Here is a 22788-nt window from a genome sequence, read left to right on the forward strand (position 1 = left end):
CTTCAGATGTTCAAAACTCAGAGAAGCCCAGCCCCACACCTGTTCAAACAAACTAGCCTCTATACTCACCTGTTCTATCAGGCCAGGAACCTTTCTGCCTCCTCTCTCTGCAGTTCAGCAACCTTTGCACCAGGTTTTTTATCCTACACAGTTTGTGTGTATCAGAAAAATCAAGAAAGTAGGCACCCCACCTTTAAGTCCTCACTGTGCTGTGGAGGAAACAAACAACATCAGAGTAACTTCTTTCAAAAATCAATATGTTCACATCTTACTGACTGCTGCCTCCCCATGGCTCACCTACTAAACCAATTTAAATTGAAAAAAGACTTGCAGTAACAAGGAGTGTCACTGTGCATATGGATTTAAGAGATATTCTGTGGATAGTTGCGTTAGCATTAAAAATATGGATTATCTGCATTGCAATCATGGTTCATATATGTATATATTGAAACAGACTTATTAGAAAATTATAGCCCTAAATGCACACTGTAGGGTTAAACAAATAACCCACAAAATTATTTTTAATATTCAGAAGGCAGAAATTTATGCTTTTAAAAAGGAAGCAAGAATAGCAGTAATTGAAAGACAAAACCATTCAAGACAGCACTGAGGAGCAGTACTGATTCTGTCTGCTCATTTGCTCCAGCAGTAGGAGTTTCACAGTATGGTGAAGTGGTGGGTGGCATTTGTATTTTACTGAGTCAAAGTGTTAGGTAGACTGAGATAGTGTTATTATTTGACTGCTACATTTTAGTAACCCTCAATATCACTCAGTAGACTCCTAAATGTTAGATTGAACATTAAAATGGAAAAGCTATGGAGCCATCTACCATTAACCTTAAGAACCGGAGAAAGTATCAGCATTTGGGAATCAGTTTTGGTCATCACAGGAACTATGAGACCCCAAGGAGGAGGAAGTCACTGCCTGTGGTTGTCTGGGAGTGGAGGGCTGAGGAATGGTTAGAAAGACTTCACTTAGGGGGGCTTTATGCTTAAGAAAGAATTCTTGAGAGAGTAAAACAAGGAAAAGGTCAATCCACCCACACTCTACTAATCCCCATCGTCTCGTTTAGGCTTAGCCAGAAAGACAGCCAAGGCTTTACGAAGTTGGTAGAGTCTCAGAGAAAATGGGGAATGGTGGAGCTGTGACAAACTGGAGGGTCAAATCTGTATTTTGCTAAAATACCATGGGGGTCAAAGAAAACAGCACTGCAGGTGGATTCCATCCTGGGCAGCCATGTTGCAACCTCTGGAAGGGGAAGAGGCACTGAGCTGGGAATCAGGGGCCTGGGTCCCAGTCCTCGTGCTGTCATTTCCTAATTGTGATCTTTGGTAAGTAATATCACCTCCTTGGTGCTTAGGGTTCCATACCTCAGAAGTGACAGAGCAGAACCATGTGATCCATGACATTCTATAACTTTTAATGGGCATCGTCCTCTATACTTATACAAAACATCTTGGATACAATGAGTCATAACATTATTTTAACACTTGGTGTTGGACAGAACCATGGTATATCACTGGACTAGGCCAGAAATTTATAAATTCTCTCCTCCTAAAACATTGAGATTGGACCCAGAAGCAAGCTAGAATGGAGAAAACCATTTCATCAAATATTATAATATCCACCTTTCCAAGAAAGCTGCTAAGCAAATATTATTTTCCTCTTATTTTACACATGAGAAAACTAAGAATCAGTGAGATATGATTTATACAAAGCTACCCACAGAAAGTTAGGGGCAGAGCTGGAAGGTGAACCCAAGACTTTTGATGTCAACACAAGAGATGCTGAGTCATTCTTGATTCTGATTATATTTTATGCCATCTTCATTAACCCAAAAGTTTAGAATACCACATTTTTGTTTTAAAAGTGCTCCCTCAGTACCTCCAGTCTTCTAGAGGTCAAATCTGGCTTCAGCACAGCTGAAGCTATAGTATTTCAAGAAGATTCCTTTCTCCCTAGAAAGACTAGATATAGAATGGTGTCAGCCAAAAAGAATGGCCCCATTTTCATGAAACTTCTCAAAGGTTTGTTGCATTATTCAGCCTCTCAAAAGTACATGAGCATATCAAGAAGAAAAAGAGTTTTTTGTGTGGAGAAAATGGAAGTAGAGTCACAAGAAATGGGCTCTACTTCTGGCTCTGCCTCTAATGACTTTGACTATGTCACTTGCCTTCTCTGAACCTTGGTTTCTCCATCTGTAAATTAGCTGTTCTCCAAGCTTCCCCTACTCTGACGTTCTGTGACTTGGGTTATGCCATTGGCACCTTGGTTGGAAAAGGGCACCATTCAGCAGTGGCTTTGTTGTAATCATGCACTAAGCCACAAGCATGTCTTTTACCAGATGAGGGCCTTTTGGCACTAGATGAGTCATTGTACAGGGCTCATCACAGACCTGTCTTGAGCTGTCACCTTGTAGGCTGCTGCTTGTAATTGGGAGTCTGGCCTTCAACTGTGAAATGCACAGAGTTAGCAAAAGGCCAGCTTACATCTGGCTGGGGTGAACAACAGGGTAACTCAGGATCATGTAAAAAACATTTGGCATCAGGAAGAAGAGCATCTGAAAAGCATTAGGTTTCTGAAAGCCTGGCTTCCTAAAGTTGCCAAGAACACTCAAATGCTCTTTGGTCTTTAAAGGATTGTTGATAGTTTCCAGGGCCAAGGAGTATAGCCTGGCCATTTGCAACCAAGAGGAGGCCCAAGCTCCTACCAGACTTACCTCCCAGGCCTAGGAAACATGCTGGGAAGTGCCCATGTGAACTTGTTCTTAGCCAGTGAGGCCTGGTACTGAAGACTCTCTGCTCATGAGCCAAAGGTGTTTGGCTGCAGGAGGCTGGTGGTGCATGTGCATGCTCAGGGTGCAACTCAGTGGAACGAAGTTTGAGCAGACCTTTCTTCTTCCCCTGAAGGTATACAGGGTTCCTGGGTGCAATGATGGGTGGCTCAGAACAAGGCCCATGCATCATTGCTCGTAGATTATGCCACCTTTCCCTATCCTTAGATGCCCTGGGGTAGTACTTTATGCTAGAGTAGAAAAGATTAGAGGGTCCATCACATAATCTTTACATGTAATGAGGCATTGTGGGTTTTAGGACAAGATATTCATCTGAGAATCTAGTTAAACCCCGGCTACTTATCTTAATAGCCATGTGACCTTGGGCTAGTCACTTAACCTCTGGAGAGTTTTACTCACCATAAAATGGGGGTGACCAGAGCAAATGAAATAGAAATTAAAGGAATTTGGGATTTGAAAGATCCTTGGAGATAATCTTGGTCAACTGACTCATTTAGCAGATCAAAAATTAAAATCCACAGAGGTCAATTTACTCACCCAAAGTCACACAGGACATAGGAGAGAAAAGCCAGGTCAAGTTTTCAGGTGTCTTGGCTCCCAGTCCAGTGTTTTCTGTGACCTACTAGACAGTCTTTTAGTTTTTTTTTCATCTCTCAAAGCCCATAACCTACTGTTTTCAGAAGTTTTCTAAGTGCCCACAACATGGACTACTTCTGCAATATGAGATGTCTTTCTAGAGAAGGAAAAAGAAAAATGGAGAGGCGATCACTGTTATAGACAGGCCTGGTTCAAGATGGTCTAGGCCAAAAGTGATCCTGGCTAGATGTGGTTCAAGATGGTAACGGTCCATGTGTGAAATGGTCTGGTCCTAGCTATAGAAGGTCCAGACTACAGCTCAGTGAGACTAGAAAGACTTAAGCCAAACATGACCCCTCATGGGGCTCTCCCAGGTTAGTGTGGCCCCATGATGTAGAGTGGGGTCCTGTGGTGGCGTAATCTACAGTGGGTGAGATGTGAATTTCTCTTAGTGCCTCTTTTCACATGGCTGACCTGACCACTCCCTCCTTCTCCTTACAGTGTGTGGTCAGCCCTCCCGTTCCCTGCCAAACCTGGTCAAGCGGATCATCGGGGGCCGGAATGCGGAGCCCGGCCTCTTCCCGTGGCAGGCCCTGATAGTGGTGGAGGACACCTCAAGGGTGCCAAATGACAAGTGGTTCGGGAGTGGGGCTCTGCTTTCTGAGTCTTGGATCCTCACAGCAGCCCACGTGCTGCGCTCCCAGCGCAGAGACAACACAGTGACACCAGTCTCCAAGGAGCACATCACTGTCTACCTAGGCCTCCATGACATGCGGGACAAATCTGGGGCTGTCAACAGCTCAGCTGCCCAAGTGGTGCTCCACCCAGACTTCAACATCCAGAATTACAACCACGACATAGCTCTGGTACAGCTGCAGGAACCCGTGCCCCTGGGACCCCATGTCATGCCCATCTGCCTGCCAAAGCCAGAACCCGAAGGCCCAGCACCCCACATGCTAGGCCTGGTGGCAGGCTGGGGCATCTCCAATCCTAATGTGACAGTGGATGAAATCATCAGCAGTGGTACACGGACCTTGTCAGATGTCCTGCAGTATGTCAAGTTACCTGTGGTACCACACGCTGAGTGCAAGACCAGCTACGAGTCCCGCTTGGGCAACTACAGCGTCACAGAGAACATGTTCTGTGCCGGCTACTATGAAGGCGGCAAGGACACATGCCTTGGAGACAGCGGCGGGGCGTTTGTCATCCTTGATGATTTGAGCCAAACCTGGGTGGCCCAAGGCCTGGTGTCCTGGGGAGGCCCTGAAGAATGTGGCAGCAAGCAAGTCTATGGGGTCTACACAAAGGTCTCCAACTACGTGGACTGGGTGTGGGAGCAGATGGGCTCTCCACAAGGTCTGGGGGAGCTCCAGGTGGAGCGGTGAGCTGACTGACCTCCTCAGGGCCCGCCACCCTGCCTCAGCCCAAGTGAGGCTGACCCTGCACTTCCGACAGCACACTCCACGTTACTCACCAGACCAGACGGAATGGAACATGCTGCTCCCATCCTCCTGAGACAGGCCCAGGACCCTGAGAGGCAGCAGAGTGGTACAGGGGAAAGTCTCTACACAAGAGACCTGGGTCCATGGCCCTGGGCAAGTTCTTTCCCCTCCCCAGCTTCACTCTCTTCAGCAATACAAGGGAGCTGGACGTCTGGACCAGTCCTAGCATTCCTCCCCAGTACCACTTTACCCCAGGGGCCTTATTCATTTCTATTCACTTACCAAATCCACTGTTGGTATAACTGGGCCTGATTGTTAGAAAATGTTTCCTTGCATTGAGCTGAACTCCGAGTCCATATATTTTCCCAGTTCTGTCCTCTGGGCACAGGCAAGTCTAGTTTGTCCTCTAGGAGAAAACCATTCAGGTTTGGGGAGATGGGGGCCACACCCTGAGGCCCCCCTCTCCTAGTGAAATCCCTACAGTCCTCTTATCCCTGAGGTTTCTCTCCAAAAGCTTCTTGCAGTCCAAGCCTTAGCCTTTAGGTTCTGTTAAAGGGATTTCAAGGGACAAAGAGAAAGCTGGGAATGTTTGTGTGACTGGGGGAGGAGAATAGCAGTGAAAGGCTCCCCAACCCTGTTAGATTCCTATTGTCAACTCAGAACATGTTATTTGGGACCACATGTCACTCTCTAATACCAGCTAACAACATGGGATGCTCCAGACAAGCATGAAGGAACTTTCTAGCTTTGGAATGTATCATCTGAAAAGGCTACCTGAGTACCTGAGCCCCAGCCCCAGGCATAGAGACTCTTCTGGATTGCTTGGAAAAACAGAATGCCCAGGCCATGGCCCGCTGTGCTTCTGAGAAGGAAAATGGAAGGGTGGGCTAAGGACATTAGGAGTGATCTCTTCCCACCAGGCTGCCCAACATGCCCAAGGTCTGAGTTCTTCAGAAAACCCACCCATTGTGAATATTCAGAGGGAAGCACTCCTCCAGCTTCCAGGAGCCAGAGTAAAAGGCAGCAGAGACTTGCCCGTGAAAGGCAGTGAGAAGAGACAGAGAGCCAAGAGTCCTGGGCTCCAGCCCCAGCTCTGCCCCCTGACTGTATAACCTTTGACAAATCACTTTCCCTTTTTGGGCCTGTGTTCCCATCTGTAAAAGGAAGGAGTTAGATCTCCTTTAGGGTCCTTCTAGCTCCAGCACTCAGTGCTTCTGATCACCAGCAGTCTTTTCCTGGCCCTCACAGGGCTGATGGTCTTCCTGGGATTTCCCACCAGAGACAGGCAGTCAGAGAAGACCCTGAGAGGGATTCCAAGAGAACAATTGGGAAGTGCCCACTTTTCTAATGGATTCATGAAACCACACTCCTGTGTCTGTGAATGCTGCATATAGAGGATGCTATATATTGTATATTTTATATCACAAACTCACTACTCTGTAAAGTGCCTCAGCACTCTGTTTCTCCTGTCAGGGGTCTAAAGTGGAAATAAAACCTCTGTGAATAATCAACAGCCTTCATTCGGGGGTTTGATTATTGCTGATATTTGTTTTGACTCTTTAAAACAAAATTTCCCCTCATAAAGCCAAAACCTTTCCCATTACAGAAAAAGTACAATATTTGTCACCTAGACATCATCCAAGAAAAGGTAATGAGGAATAGGGTTGGTTATTGACATGTGCCCTCTCAGAGGCTGTGCATTTCTTCATTGCGTGGTCTGCTATTTAAGTCCTTGACTTCACAGAATTCAAACTAGCATGCAAGGCAAGGTCCTGTGCATCTAGGGCCACACTGGCAAAAGGAGTTAAGTGTCGTAAGAGGAGTGGAGATAGTAGTATTAAAGGAACTTAAAAGGAGCAAGAAGTCCACACAGCTGAAGGGGGGCTGGGGAGCTTTGCAGAGAGTTGCAAAGGCTGCACTGTGAGATAGAAGGGATGGGCAGAATGGGAAAAGGTCAAGCAGGAAAGTGTGGGTGAATAGAGTGGGAGCAGTGGGGATTAAGGGAGAGCAGAAAGAGTCTTAGAAACCTCGTTTTGCATCCTGTCCTGTAACTAGTGACTCTCTAATTTGAGGTATATCATGATCACCTGGGATGCTTTTTAGAAATGCAGATTCCTGGGTCTCCCCTGGGAAATTCTGAATCAGCAGATCTGAGAGTGGGCAGCACAGTGTGGAAAGTGGCTTGTGGGAAGGAACTGACCTAGAAAAAGAGGTTGGAAAGCTACTGCAATCGTTCTGGAAGGAGATGATGAAAACCCACCTAACCTAGGACTATGATAGCACAGATGTGGGGGTGGAAAGTTTAAAAACATTAAAGTAGTGGATTCAGCAGGGCTTGGTGTCTAAGTATAGAAATAGTGCAGGTGCAGAGTATGGGGTTAGCACAAGCTAGCCTGGTGGTGAGGGCTCGCCCTGAAATGCACTCATGCTGTGCCTTTGTTTGGAGTTTGCATTGTAATGACAATGTCACGCTTTTTACACCATTGAGAACTGAAACCATTCTAAATTATGTTTTACACTTTATATGTAGCTGGTTTCAAGGATTACCATGTCTTGTATTCCATTACATTTCAGATTTTTACTTTCTCCTATATATTTGGGCTGTGTTGTGGCGTATTGAGACACTGAGGGGTCATGAGGTTATGTGGAGAGCACACTGTGATATGGAGTGGGAAAGACACATTACTCTCTGCTTCCACTGGTGATTTTTTTACTGGTTTAGTGACTGAATATGGGGGTGAAGAAAAGGAAGGCAACAAAGATGAGGCCAATGCAGAAATTAAATGCAGACATTAACAGACATCTGAATAAGAAAGAGGAGAAAGCTGGTGAAGGGTAGAGACCAGGGCTTGGTTTCGCTGTGGTTAAGGGATTTATGAGCACACCCAGCGGGCAACATGGAAGGGGATATTTCAGAGGAGGGGCAGATTGGAGACACTGATTTGAAATTCATCAGGGTATAGTGGTGTGATGGCAGGGGAGGAGATGGTATTATCTACCATTAAGTTTACAGGAAAAGAGGTGGGGAGGGGCCAGGGGCAAAGACCAAACAAGAGAAATACCAGTATGGAAGGCACAGAGAGAAGAGGAATGAGACAAAAGGGGGTATTAGAAACATAGAAAGAGAAGTGCTTCAGAAGTCAAGGAAGGAAAGTGTCAAGACACATGAAAAGTGGTTAACAGTGCAAATGCCACAGGATAGTCCAGAGGAACTAAGGCTGGACATTCCCCAGGGACAGGGACCCAGTCTCTATCTCGGTGTCTATTGTCAACTCTGAAAGAATGGCCAGGGAGCAGGCCCCATGCTGGTGTTTAAAGTAGCTAACCCTCCCTCTCCCCTCTTCCTCTCTCCTCCTCTTTCTGTCTTCCTTACTGGGTTTATAGCCAGTAGTTTAGCAGCCGCAGCAGAAAAAGGCCTTCTCTCTAATATGCTTGGCAAAACTCCCAACTCAGGCTTTCATTGGCCTGGCCAGGGTTCCATTCCCATCTCTGAGCAATTGCCCTGACCAGAGGATGAGAGATGTTAATTAGTCAGGTCTGGGTCACATTCCTACCCCTAAAATCAGAGGTAAAGTCATTCCAACTCAGGGTATATGGACTGGGAATAGGGGAAGAGTGGATCCCAGAGGAAAATTGATGTGCTGTCACTGAATGGGGCAATGGATGCTGGGACATCAAAAAATAACAGATGTTCCTAACAGGGAGCAATGAGCTGGCAGCTCTGGCAAAAGGCAGGATGGAGCCAAGAGTTTGACGTCTTTCTCCCTTCCTCCCTTCTTCCCCTAGCTGGAGTGTGTGGGCTCCCCAAGTTCTCCCGGAAACTGATAGCCAGGATCCTCAATGGACGCCCAGCCGAGAAGGGCACTACCCCCTGGATTGCCATGCTGTCACATCCGAATGGGGAGCCCTTCTGTGGAGGCTCCCTTGTAGGTAAGGAGAAGGTAGAAGGGGTGGGGAACCCAGGGCTAGGGGCCAGGATGAAAGCAAAGGCACCTGACCCTCTTTCTGTAGACTGATCAAGTTTTCTCCATTGAGAACAACTGTCTACACTAGAAGCAGGGCCCAGAAGTACAGTGTTGTAGAAAGAGTCCTTAGCTGGAGCCACAAGACATGTGTTCCTGTTCTAGATGGCTACTTTAGTCAACAAACACCACTGAATCCTGGTCAGTCTCTGGCACTTGGAAGGGTCAGAGAGTCAGCCCCTCAAACATGGATTACAACACATGGCTCAAAGGCAGGATGTGCCAGGGCTGTAGGATCAGGGAGAACCAGGAAATTCACCTTGGAGAAGTTAGGGAAGAGAGTCTTACAAAAACCTTGAATGCCCTGCTCAGGAATTAAGATTTTATGCTGAACACTAATGCAGGTTTATAAGCATATTCTGGAAAGTTCTCTCCACAGGCAATGTGAATTGAAAAGGAGGGTGACTCAGGAGGCCAGGAGTTTAGTGAGGTGGCTATTGCAGGAGTGGGGAGGGAAGTCATTAGCTTCAGAATAAGGACAGGGGATGAGGGAAGGAAATGAGGCAGATTCTAAAGCATTGGGAAACAGAATAGTCAGAATTTTGTAATGGATTAAATATGGTGGGAGTAGGAGCAAGGGCAGGACAGGAATGGTTGACAGACCTTCCTGCCACAATTGGGTCCAGATGATCTAAGGTCTATTCCAGCTCTGACATCCTAAGAAAAAGTAATAGCACCCTGGAGTCTGCTGCCAATTCCTGATTTGATCCCATCACAGAGGAAGAAGGTCTGGATGGGTCCACATCTGCCTGGATAGCTCCTGAGGCTGCTGGCCCCTCCTCTCACTGACTCACCTCCTCCAGGGGGCAGTCAGGTGAGGACAGCTTTCCATGAGGGATCCCTGAAGGGAAGCACCAGGCCTGGACCAGGGCTGCAGGCTGGACACCCCGGGATATATGAAATGACAGCCAGGAGTCAGCCCCCCTCTGTGAGGAATGGATCCTTACATTCCCACAAACACAAAGATGAATGTTCTCACCCTATGGAGCCTCCCAAAGGGACATGGGGAGTGAGTACAGGTGATAGGGGCAGCCCTGTGGGGAGCAGACAAGGGAGAAGACCAAGGAATAGAAGGGGAGAGAAGGACCGAGACAGAGCTAGAAGGACAAAGATAGAGAGGACAGAAAGAGAAACAGAAAACATGAGAGAGGCCTGGAAAGGGAGAGAGTCCTGGAAAGTAAGAGAGAGGGAGCTGGACAGAGATAAAGGAAAAAATAAAAGTAAACAAAGATGACAAAAGGAAGAGGGACTGGCAGGGCACAAGATAGCCAAGAGAGAGGGGAAATCAGGAAAGAGAAGAGCAGAGAGGAACCAGAGGTGAAGAAAGGGTCAGAAGAGAGGCAGCGGGATGGTGAGGAGGGGTGGCCAGTGAGCACAAGGTGTTTTGTGGATCCACCTTGAGCTGTCTGGAGCTCACCAGTCCTATGGGTTTAAGGGATCCCTGAAACCCTTTTTAAGATGCTCAGCCTTGGCTTTGGTTGGAATAGGCAGATAAAACCACAGATTTCACTCCTCATCTTCAGATTAGGATATGAGTGCCTGACTTGGGGCTTTGAAATGCCCTAGAGTGGTCTGGAGGCCTTCAGCTTGAGACAGGTGGGGCAGTGCAGGGCAGTGTGTGTGCACAATTCTGTTCTCAGGCCCCAACTGGGTTTTGACCGCGGCTCACTGCCTCCACTATTCGCTCGATCCAGAAGACGCAATCCTCCAGGACTTTTACAAGATCAGCCCTTCTGATTTCAAAATCATCGTGGGTGAGTGAGAGGCAAGCTGATTCCTGAAGTCAGTTGTGGTTCTGGGAATGGGGTGTATCCACTCACTCGTTCATCAGGGCAGGACACCTGGGATGAGAAACCAGTTGGGACTGGAGTCCAAGGATCTGAGCCCAAGCCCAAGGCAGTGATTTCCAGGTGCAAGGACCATGAGCAAGTCATTCAAGTCTAGGCCTCAGTTTTATAATGGGAAAATAAAGAGGCCAGTCTGGATAATTTCCAAAGATGCTTCAAGTTTCTATGAATCCATGGTCCCAAGTGGATCATACACATACAATCCAAGCTTCCCCTCCCCAAGACCACCAGCTGATTCAATTTCTTACTGACACTATGCCAGGATTTAAGGACACAAGTATAATTAAGATCTTATTCCTGCCCACAAGGAGCTTAGAGTCTAATAAAGGAATAAAATATAAGTGCAGAGGCCTCTAGTATAAGAAAAAAGGCAGTAAATTCTGGAGAGAAACAGATAAATTGTCTTGGAAGTTCAGAGGGAAAAGATTTCTAACTAAAGACTCTAGCTCAAAAATTGGAGAGGCTTCATGGAGGAGGCAACACATGATCCAGGTACTAAAGGGTGATACATGATTTGAACATGTGGCAATGGGCATTGGAATGAGTATTATTAGCAATGAGATCAGCTCATGAAGAAAGATAGAGGTGGAAGCCCATGCAAATATGTGGGGAAGGATTGCTGGGAAAAGGTGTGAAGGGAAGTAAAAAACTTAAGGCTGGAAACCTGGGCCGGATGGGACAGGGGGCTGACAGGGAGCAAGATGTGGCCTTATCCTCTGTGCCTGCATACCTCCATGTGCCATCTTCTTGCCCAGGTAAGCATTGGAGGCACCGGTCAGATGAGACTGAACAACATCTTGGGGTCAAACGAATCTTCCTTCATCCCCTGTATAACCCCAACACATTTGAAAATGACATGGCTCTGGTGGAGCTGTCGAAGGACCCAGTGCTGAATGACTTCGTGATGCCCATCTGTCTGCCAGAGGGGCCCCCAGAGGAAGGTACCTCTCTCCACCCCTGGTCTCACCTTTGAACAACAGCAGGTGGCTCCACAGAGACTTCTCCAGTGTTGGTGAGGTTCTGGTGCCAATGAAGCCAGCTGATGGTGTCTGCGTGATTACTCAGCTGCCCTCCTAAAACAGCTTTCAGAACTGGTTCCAAGGCAGCACATAGTAAGTGGGCAGGCTTGATCAGCACTGTAAGTGCTATATCAACCAGAGCCCAGATAGGGAAACAGAAACCAGACTAGTTATTATAAAAGAGAGAATCGAACATAGGGTATTGGAGGACTGGAGAAGTAAACGGGGAATGCTGACATATAGGAAGAAACCACCACTCCTGGGGCTGAAGGGACAGAGGGAAGAGGTTGGAGTTATAGATCCTAGAAACTTGGACAGGGACCCTGTGGAAACAGAACTCAGGCTCCTGAGGAAGAGGCCCTGTGCTGATTGGGCTAGGGAAACAGCTGGAACCGACCGCCACTGCCGGCTGATGCCAACAGTATTGGCAAGCTTTCCTGGAAGTGCCCCCTATTTTCAGGATCCTCCTTGAAATAGCAGAAGTGCTATTTCAGAGTCTCATCTGTAGGGCTACAAAGCACAGTACAGAAGGATAAGTTTGGAGCTGAGGGACAATACATTAATCACCAGCATAGACTCAAGTTCCCATGCTGCCATTTCTTACCTGGTTGACCTTGAGGAAGTTGTCAAACCTCAAGTCCCTTACCTGTACACTGAGGATAATACCCCATGGGGTGGTTGTGATATTTGAATGAAATACTATACTAAAATATATCCAACATAGAGTGAGAGTCCAACCAGGGCAGTTGGCTTCCCTTTTATTCTGTTAGAAGTTCAGTGGTGCCATGTCACAGCTAAACTCCTTTAGTTCAAAGAATTTATAAAAAATGGCTGAATGGAAGTTGAGAAGTATTTAGATGGAGCAAGCCAACAGGAAAGGCATGGGTGTGGCTCTGATTCATCATGTACAGTTGCTTCACACTCAATAATTTATTTACCACTTATGAAAGCCTTTTGAAGTGGTACTGTAGTCCCGTTTTCCAGATGAGAAAACTGAGGGTCAGCAAGTTGAAATGACTTACCCAAGATATAGCTTTCAAGAAGCAGATCTGGGGCTAGAATCCAGGTTTTTTCATCTTAAAGCCCAGTGCTGTTTTCAGAACCCAGGCTTTTTTCAAATAAAGAAACAAGTACTCCATCAGTGCTCAATCCACTTCCACATCACTCCGAGATTTGCCAATTTCATAGACTTCTAGAATATCAGAGCCTGGGGTAGGGGGGAGTTAGAGAGTACCAAATCCAACCTCTACATTTTATAGACAAGAAAATTGAGGCTCAGAACAGGAGGGAGGAGTGAGGGCTTGCTGAAGGCAGCATAACATATCGTGGACTAAGCTGGACTTTTAATTTTTTTAACAGTTATTGACTGAGCACCTACTATGCACCAGCACTGCTGCAGGTGTAGGGATACGTCAGTGAACAAGACAGGTGAAATGACTGCTCTCACGGAGCCTAGGTTCCATGCTAGTTGAGAGTGGGAGAAAACAGAAAACTAAACAAACCAGCTACTGATACTTAGAAACAAATGCTTAGACCTCTGCAGCAGGTAACGCCCAACCCCGCAGTCTTCCTCCTCACCAAGCTGCCTTTCTCTGAGGGGGCAAATTCAGCCCTTCCTCCTCAGGCAGAGGATGAGGGGCTGCAAGATGCAACCTTCTGAATACCCCCAGACAGTCTCTTTGCCCTCACTGTGTCTTCTCTCTTCCAGGCACCATGGTCATCGTCAGTGGCTGGGGGAAGCAGTTCTTGCAAAGGTTCCCAGAGACCCTGATGGAGGTAAAGTTCAACTTATGCCCCACAGAGAGTGGCACCTCTGCCCTGCGTGGGATCTTCCTGCTCCATATTGTCCCTTAGGGACTTGGAGGCTGGGGTAAGGGGTGGTTGAGAAAGATACCAGAGGCTCACACTCACCTCAGAGTTCACTGAGACTTTGAATCCCAATAAGTTTGATCTCTTTGTCCTGCATGTCATGGGTCTCTAGTCTCTAAACATTGTTGACTGTTTCTGTAGCTTATTAAAGACTCAGCTCATGGACACCCAAAAGGAAGATCCATCTATACATGATAAAGATTCACATAGCAGATTAAATAAAAGTGAGCCAAAAAATAGGCTCTTGAGAGCTGCAGTCCTTGCAGTAATGAACTTGACTGATGCAATTAGGATTTCACATTCATATCATTACATAAAAGAACACTGAACTAGAAATAAGAAGTCCTGGCTCTTACCAACTTGCTGGGTGATCTTAAACAAGCAATTTGCCTACCTAGACTATAGTATAATGTCTCAAGATGCAAAGTCAGGGGCAACCCTCGACGTCCTCCAAGACCTGCCTGGCTCTGACATTACCAGGTTCCATGGCTGCCACAGCTAGTTTGTAAACCCTTTAACATATGTTATTTTAATATACTTTCAAATTTCAAATTTGCAACAACCATTCATCCTTCATTCATTAACACCCAAGCATTTATGTGGTGCCTCTCATGTACTAGACACTGTACTAGCTACTAGGTGTGCTGGGGCATAAAAGGACAGATCTGGTCCCTGGCCTCTTTGGGCTGATAGTCAAGTGGGAGATACAAAAAGTAGTTGCCAATGTGATAAATGTGATAATGGAGAAGTGTGGAATGCTCTGGAATGTATAACAGGGATCTGACCTCATATTAGGGGTTCAGGAGGGCTTCCCAGTGGAAGTGACACCTGAACAATAGATAGGGGTTAATCAAGCACTTGATTGTTTGCTGAGGATATGTGCTTACAACCACTCTGGCCTGACTTCCTCTCTCCACTTATCCATGAAGGCCATGGCCTAAGAGGGACCTGAATGTCCTCTGGTCCCCTACCAGCAGAGGCCAACAGGAGCTGTACTTTGGGCCATATGACCCATTCAGTTACTGATTTGGCTGAATTAGACTCATATGTTTCCTTGTTTTATTTCAGACATCTGCGCCAACATTTAGCCCCAACCTGAATCAAGGGCAATGATAATGACAATACCTTACTTTCATACATCAATTTATCGCCTCAATGTAAAAACACGTATATACTGACTATGTTCCATGTTATGTAAGATAGAAATGGACAAGATACAGACCCAGTGTCTGAAAGCTCATACTGTAGTGAGGGAGAACGTAAATTAATGCTTGCCTCAATGCGAGCACCAGTGACCCTACAGCACCTAATATTTATGCAGTGTTTGTAGTTTACAGGCAGCATCCGCTCTTTGTACAAGCCTGTATGATTAGTATGTCAAATATTGTGATTTCCATTGTTCAGATGAGAAAACAGAGTCTCAGAAGTCTGGAAAAAAGTGATTAAGCCATATGCCTCAGGCCCCATAGCCAGTAATGATAGGGATGGGGGGAAAGAAGACTCACCATAGGTTTTTTGCATACATTGCCATATTTGAAATAATGCATGTGCTAGGCAAGTATTATTATCACCAGTTTAAAGATGAGAAAACTGAAATGCAAAGAGGGCAAATGACTTGCCCAAAGTCACACAGCAAGTTCATGACTGAGACTGTACCTGATCATGGATCGTCTGGTTCTCCATTCAGTATTTCTCGACCTTCAGCCTAGGACAGTTTCTGAGATCCGGTCTAATGTGGTCCCAGGCTCATCCAGAATGGGGATGGGGAGGAGCCAGCCTTCGGGGGTGTCAGAACATCAGGGACTCCTCAGCCAGGAGTGGTGACCTATAATGGCCTTGTGTTTCAGATCGAAATCCCAATTGTTGGTCACCACACCTGCCAGGAGGCCTATGCCCCACTAAAGAAGAATGTGACCAGGGACATGATCTGTGCTGGGTTGAAGGAAGGTAAGTCAAGAGGGTGACATATAATAGCACACCACCAGCCAGGAAGTGGTGCAGGGCCCAGCAAGTGAAGGGCTGGAGACCTTAGAGTCTGCTAAGCTGAACAGTGCAGGAGGGGGAGGAAGGTCATGAGAGGAAGGATTCTCCTGGAGAAACTGCATCAGAGAGAAGAGTACTAAGAAATTTCCATTATTCCCTTCTCCAACTTTGACTTTTCACTATGAAACAAGACGGTCCGGAACCTGCGCTTTCTAAAATCACTGTGCTCTGAGGAAGCCTCACCTAGAACTGCGCAGAGCCCATGTTTGAGTCAAATGATCTGCTTGTGCCCCCTCGTGCCCAATTCTCTGAACTACAAGTCAGCGGTGGGGAGAAAGAGGCTCCTTTGGACTTGGGGCTAGGGAAGGGAACAGGTTACTGTAACCAGCATCTCTTTTTTACATCTAGGGGGAAAGGACGCCTGTGCAGGTGACTCTGGAGGCCCCATGGTGACCCTGGATAATGACAGAGGCCAGTGGTATCTGGTGGGCACGGTGTCCTGGGGCTATGACTGTGGAAAAAAGGACCGCTATGGAGTATATTCTGACATCTACAGAAACAAGAACTGGATCCAGAAAGTCACCAGTAAGAGAAATTGAATTCAGTTTTTCACGACCTGTCCATGGTCTGTCAGCAACAGAGGATAATTATCTGATGCAAGACACCCTTGCCTTGCACCCGCCGCATTCAGCCTATCCATGCCCGGCCAATAATGGGGCATCTCAGCCCCCTTTTCATTCTCTTTTAAGAAGCAGAGTAGTGAGTGATCAGAACACAAGGCTGAATCCAGCGTCTATCACTTACTAAGTTTGCAACACTGGGCAGGTGACTTCACCTCATTGAACCTCAGTTTCTTTGCCCATACTCTAGAAAGGGCATACCTTACCTACCTCATAAAGTTTGATGAGGATTAAATTAATTAATATGTGCATAGCACTTAGCACAGAGCAGGCATGAAAGCGCTCAATAAATGTGACTTAGCAGAGAACCTCAGTGTGTCTACCAGGCAGGTAAAGTTCTCTTACAAATCCTGGCTGGGCCTTAGGTCTGATCAGTGTGTACCCTTCCCCTCAACCTTGACCATCTCTTTCATCTGCTCCCAAATGCTACCATGCACCTTTCCCAACCCCAATCCCTGTGCCCCATAAAAAAGTAAAAGAGACAGGTTCTTATTCGTATAGCATGTCCCACAGCAATGCATGAGCTAGACACCAAACTGTGAGAGTGTCTGCTCAAAACAGGGCAGGAAAGGAGACTAGGAATGGCCGACAGGGAAGCCAGGCACCAGGTTCTAGAACTAGCTCTTCCTCCAGCTCCCTGTGTGACTCTAAGCAATTCCCTTCCCCTCATCCCAGTTCTGACAATCTAGGATCCAGTGAAGCCATTTTTCCTTGATGACATGAGTTAAAGCCAAAGCAACCAAAAGGAAAAAAACTACCTTAGGGCTCAATAGAGTTTTGATGCAGAGAAAATACTGCTGCTGCAGCAACACCCACCCTCATTCACCAACACCCTAGTTCCCAAAGATGTAGCCCAGGCGAAGTGCTAGTCAAGGAATCTTCCCTTATTCCTAAGCAGAGCATCTGCTCTAGGCCCAACCTCCTTCCCTTCCTGAGAACCTGAGCTGCACAAGGTCAGCCCTGATAGGCTAGACTCAGGCCCCTGAACCCTCCCTCCCTGTGTCCACAGTGGACCCCATGCAGCCATTCTTCCAGTTCCTCACCCCTGTTCCTTACCCTGCACGCCCTAGCCCCAAACAGTCATGTGTTTCCCACACAGAATTCCCTTGGAGAGCCATCTCCTCTCTCAGGAAGCTCCCAGAGACCTCATCTCCTCTGAGATTTAAACCCTTCAAGGGATCAGGAGCCCCAAATCCCTATCTGGTTCTATCAAAATTAGTCTTCACATTAGATTTCAGTACTTGACCTGCACTGCTGCTGCAAGAGTCACTCGGGGTCTCTTGCTGAAAGAAGATACAGGAATGAAACTTATGGACACTAAGCCCTAGGCTGAGCGCTCAGGGACAGCAGTTCACAGCCTGCTTTGAGTTCTGTGAGGCAGTCATTCTACCTCTCTGTGCCGTACAATTTATTCTGTAAAGGGAAGATGATGGTGGTACCCAACTCCAACATCAAGCAAGCTGGAGCTCTACTTATACACCTAAGAAGAAGTGTGATGCAAAGCTTGGGATTGTCCTAAGACATTCCAAACGCCATGCCTTCCTGATCCGCAGCACTGCCTGGGAGTCCCCAGGTACCAGGCTGTGCTGAGTGCTCTGGAGACTACCGAGGTGAGGGGAGCACGGCTCCTACCTTCCAGAAGCTCCAACAGGGGAACTGACCCACACACAAGGGACCACCATGATCAGAATGAACCCCATCCACTGCCATGTATTGGAGCAGCATGCAGGCATTGGAGGTGGAACATCAGGAAGGCATCCCAGGCCCTCTGATATTGGAGCTGAACCTTTAGGAGGGTGGGCACTTCCACAGGTAGGGCGGGAGGCCTTCCAGGTGGAAGGAGAACAGAGTAAACGTTCCCTCCGGCTTTCCTCAGATTACACTATCTTCTCTCACAAAAACGACATGTCTCATAGACCAATGTTCTGATTCTGGAATCAGAACCAACAATTAAGGGGACTTTCTCTTTAAAGCCAGACAACAATTGGACTTAGCCTCAGGATTTGTATACAAATATGGGTTTCCCCTCCGCTAATCAAAAGGAGAGGGTTCCTATGGAACCTCTCATAAGCCAAAATTGTGTAAAGTGAAGAAACAATTACCTTAGGACACATCTTGTGAACAGATGCACAAAATAAATCGATCTTCACAGACACAGTTCAAAGCTATGGCACCTCAATGCGGAGATGCTGAGTGCGGTTCCTGGAAGGAGCTTGGGGGGTCACCTGTGCTACTCAGGGTGCACGTTGCCTCTAAAACAGCTGTTAATTTTGCTTTTCACCTTTTTTCTCAAAAGTGAAAATCCTCCTGATTTCTTTTGGTTAGTGAAACAGGTGCTAATGTAGGTCTTTTGTAAAAGTGAAGTGAGGTAAAGCAAACTTTCAAAAAGCAGGGATATCAGTACTGACTTCCAGCTGGACACAGTTTATCCCTTCCCTTCTCCCAGTTACAGCTTCTCCCCTATTCTAAGGAAATGTCTGGCTGTGCTATGGAAGGGTGTATCAGCTGCTGCTCAGGTCCAAGAAACCGAAATCTCTCACAGTCATAAAGGCAGAGGGCTGGAGTGTCTGTTAGGACCATCTTGTCTAACATCATGACCTCTTTCTTGAACGTATCTGGAGATGGGAAACTCACTACCTCCAAATGTAGCCCATTCCAACTTCAAATTGAGCCACCTCTTACAAAGGTCTCTTCTACTCAACCAAAACTCACCTCTTTAGATGATAGTTTTTATATCTAAAGCTATGATTTCATACCATGAAGGTTGTTATTATCAATAACGAGCATGCCAGTTTCATTAGCAACAGAAGCTGTTGTTCTTGTGGGTGACTACACATTTGTTTCAATAAACATCTGCATTGAGTCAGGGCATCCTGTTTGGCTTGTATGTTTCTCATGCACTGATGATCCTGGTGAGCTGTATTTTCACTTATCAACATTTCTCTGTATCTGATTAAGATCACTGTATCATGAAGAGAGAGACTATGATGAGAAGATCACATTATCTACACAATAGTATGTCTTAAGTTTTGCAGGTCAATTCTGATTAAAAACCTTGTCCTGAGTTTCCTGCAAATTATCAGAATATCTCAGGATGCTAATTTTTCAACATCCAAATTACATTTCTTGATTTCATCCAAACCCAAAATAGAAAAAAAAAATTTTTTCAGGATAATGTGTTCAGTAGTTTGGTTCAGAAAATATGGCACCATGTCTATAAGTGGCCTGTTACGGGTTGGAGTACTTCTTTTCTGCCATGAGTTAATAATTTCTGGTGACGGGAATCTAAGAATCAACACCACCAGGAAGTCCTTCAAGCAAAAGTAGGCAAGAATCAGGAAGGGCAATTCCATACCACTCAGATGGCAGAGAGGGTGGCCAACCTGGGTCTAGAATGGATCTTGAGACCAAGACACTTAGGTTCTAAAGTAGCATAAGTTGACTTTCTTATCCACTTAATTCCTCCATCTAAAAATTGGCAGGCAAATCTTTGCCTTGCCCTTCTCTGAGGGTTGTTGCTTCAGAAAAATGAGCAGATAGGAAAGAACTTTGGCAACTAAACTTAGGTCACATGTAAGAAATTCTATGGAAAATTATCACTAACATTTTTGAGCATTTACTATCTGATTGAGACTACATTAAGCTCTTACACAATTCCCTAATTTAATCCCCACAATAACCTGTGATGAAAGTACTTTTATTATCCCCATTTTACAGGTGAGCAAACTGAAGCACAACAAAGTTAAAAATATGGCCCAGCCTAGAAAGAGCAACACCTCGTAGCAATAAGCACACTTAGCGTTCAAATTTTGGTGTCAAATACTATTCTCCAATAAAAGAAACTCCTTGAAGAAATGGCTGATTCTAGGACTAGAGCAGGAATAGTATGGGTATTTTTCTGGTACAAGATGAGCTTAGAGCTTCTTGTTTTAGAAAGTAAGGAAGTCAAACACTGATAGAGGTATGCCAAAGGGACACAGGAGCCTACTGGAAGAGCTCCAATGGCCAAAACTGGAATAATTTGAAAAACAAACAAATAAAATAGTATTGGATTATAACCCATAGCATAAAATAAATATCCATGAGCACGTACTTACATGAATAAATCACTAGATAAATAAATGAATGGGGGAGAATAGATAAACCCCCATGGAGAGTGCAAAATAATTTATGTAAATACTTTGCTCTAAAGAAGTTGGAATAACTCTCCATCCCTTAAGTGTGGGTTGCACATAATGACTTCCTTCCAAAGAGTACAATATGAAAGTGGGGGAGGGGGGAAAGTAACTTCATAGTAGAGAAACCTGACTAAACATTACTTTAACCAGGTGACCACAGTTAATATCAACATTGATGAGTCATGTTGATAGTATGTGACCTTGATAGTATGTGACACTACACCTTTGTGTTTTCCTTCTTTCCCAAATCTCATGACCCCAGTCTAATCATGAGAAACATATCAGAAAAAAAAAATTTGAGGAATATTCTAAAAATATTTGACCAATGTTCCCCAAAATTGTTAAGGACATCAACAATAAGGAAAGTCAGAGAAACTGTCACAGCCAAAAGGGGGCTTAATAGGCTGAATTGTATCCCCTTAAAATATGTTGAAGTCCGAATCCTCAGTACATCCCAAAGTGACCTTATTTGGAAATAGGGTCCTTGCAGATGTAATTAGTTAAGGCAAGGTCATACTGGAGTAGAGTGGGCCCTTAATTCAATACGACTAGTGTTCCCATAAGAAGAGGAGACACGAAACACAGACACAGGAGGAAGAGCACCATGTGCCAGAGATGACAAACTCCAAACACGAGGAACAGGCAAGGAAGGATTCTTTCCTACAGGTTTCAGAGGGATCCTGGCCTTGCCAGCACTTTGATTTCAGACCTCTAGTTTCCAGAACTGTGAGAGAATGCCTTTGATTGTTTTAAGCCATCCAGTTTGGGCTGCTTTGTTATGGCAGCCCTAGGAAACTAAAGCAAAGCCTAAGGAGGCATGCTGACTAAATGCAATGTGGTGTCCTAGATGGCATCCTGGAACAGTAAAAGGTCATTAGGCAAAAATGAATGAAATCTGAAAAAAGTATGGACTTTGGTTAAGAATAATATACAAATGTTGGTTTATTGATTGTGACAAATGTACCATACTAATGTAAGATGTTAATAATAGGAGAAACTGGATGCAGGTTGTATGAGAGCTTTATTACTATTCTAAAATTAAAAGTTTATATTTAAAAAGTGTGATCTCTCAGCTAGGAGGTAGAGGGACCAGGATTTGAAACCACTTTTGATGGGCTCTGGAGCCGCAGCTCTTGTTGCATTGGTTCTACACCAAAGGTTCTCAAAGTAAGCTACATACAAAAGTCACCTGAGAAGTTAAAAAAATACTGATGTCTGGGCCCCACCCCCAGAGATTCAGATATAATCGGTTAGGAGCAAGGCCTGAGCATTGAGGTTGGAGGGTTGAAGTTCCCCAGATAATTCTAAGGTGCATACACTTTGAGAACCACATTTCTAGGCTGCCCTGCTGGTGTCTGACTCCTAAAGAATGTTGGTAGCCTCCATTACCCAAACTCAGGCCTTTGACTCAGGTCACACAGTCGGTGAGAAGCAGAGATGACGTGGGCACCCTGCTGCTCTAGGCCATGATCCAGAACTTCCCTGTAGCTCTCAGCAACAATCCTGCTCAGAAATTTCTACATTTGTGTTTTCCTGAAAAGAAGAGTCTCTTTCACTTTGCAGTGGTAAACCGAAGAAGGGGAAGGCATTCCAGGCTTGGGGGGATGGCATCTGTGAAAGCAAGGAGATAAAAAGACAGTGGTGTTTGGGAGAAACTGAATGACTTGGTGTCTTTGGAGAGCCAGACAAATTGGGAGAGAAAAAGAACACCATGTGGAAGAGCTGAAGTCTCAGCCTGGGATGTGCAGCTTGGTTTTAGAAATGGGGAGACATTTGAAGTTTGGGGACCAAGGAGAGATGTAATAAATGAAGCATTCATGCAGAGTAAGCTGAGGGCGAAGAAGTTCAAAGTAGGGAAACTTAAGATGGCCTGTGAACATCAGGCAAGGGACTCCGCTGGCCCTGAACTAGGCCAGGCCTGTGGGGAGAGAGCACAAGAATCTGCTTCCTGTGGCTCTGAGAACCTAGGGCTGGACCTTAAAAGGCCAGTTTTAACAGATTCCCAACCTCTGCTAACACTTCAGGGTGAATTAGTAGAGAAGTAGAGAGGAAACAGGACAGGGACCCAAACCTGAAGGTGGTAATGGTTTCCAGGCCCCTGATCTCTCTGTGGCCTGCTGGCGTCACTGTTTGTCTCCAGAAAGGAAGGAACAGGGTTCTCTGAACTTGAGGGAAGGAGACAAACAAGGCCTTTTATAACCATCTCCCGCATCTGGTATGTGTTGGCCTTTTTTTTTCAAGATAAGAAAAATGTCATTTGGATGCAAAAACACAGGCTCAATTCCCAGCAATGAGCTTCTGATCACAGGAAAAAGAGCCAAGACCCTTTCAACACTTAGGCAGATCACAAAGGCTCCAAGGGAGTTCCCTCTGGGGA

At 45.8% G+C, this 22788-nt stretch overlaps 1 protein-coding gene across 2 annotated transcripts in view; it reads left to right on the forward strand.

Moving 5' to 3' along the window:
- The window catches only part of MASP1 (MBL associated serine protease 1), a 49991-nt gene extending 33679 nt beyond the window's left edge, over window positions 1-16312 (forward strand). Inside the window, exons 10-15 of one of the 2 annotated variants that reach the window (XM_016200072.2) lie at window positions 8606-8743; window positions 10476-10589; window positions 11438-11623; window positions 13410-13477; window positions 15418-15517; window positions 15962-16312. In XM_016200072.2, coding sequence (XP_016055558.2) covers window positions 8606-8743; window positions 10476-10589; window positions 11438-11623; window positions 13410-13477; window positions 15418-15517; window positions 15962-16152 — 797 coding nt within the window. In that variant the 3' untranslated portion in view covers window positions 16153-16312. Of the gene's footprint in view, window positions 1-3872; window positions 5278-8605; window positions 8744-10475; window positions 10590-11437; window positions 11624-13409; window positions 13478-15417; window positions 15518-15961 lie in introns of those variants that run through there. The other variant, XM_016200070.2, reaches the window with a different exon arrangement.
- Window positions 16313-22788: the final 6476 nt, after the last annotated feature.

This window comes from Miniopterus natalensis, chromosome 6, assembly GCF_054644295.1.
Source record: "Miniopterus natalensis isolate mMinNat1 chromosome 6, mMinNat1.hap1, whole genome shotgun sequence".
In the NCBI taxonomy this organism is placed as follows: Eukaryota; Metazoa; Chordata; class Mammalia; order Chiroptera; family Miniopteridae; genus Miniopterus; species Miniopterus natalensis.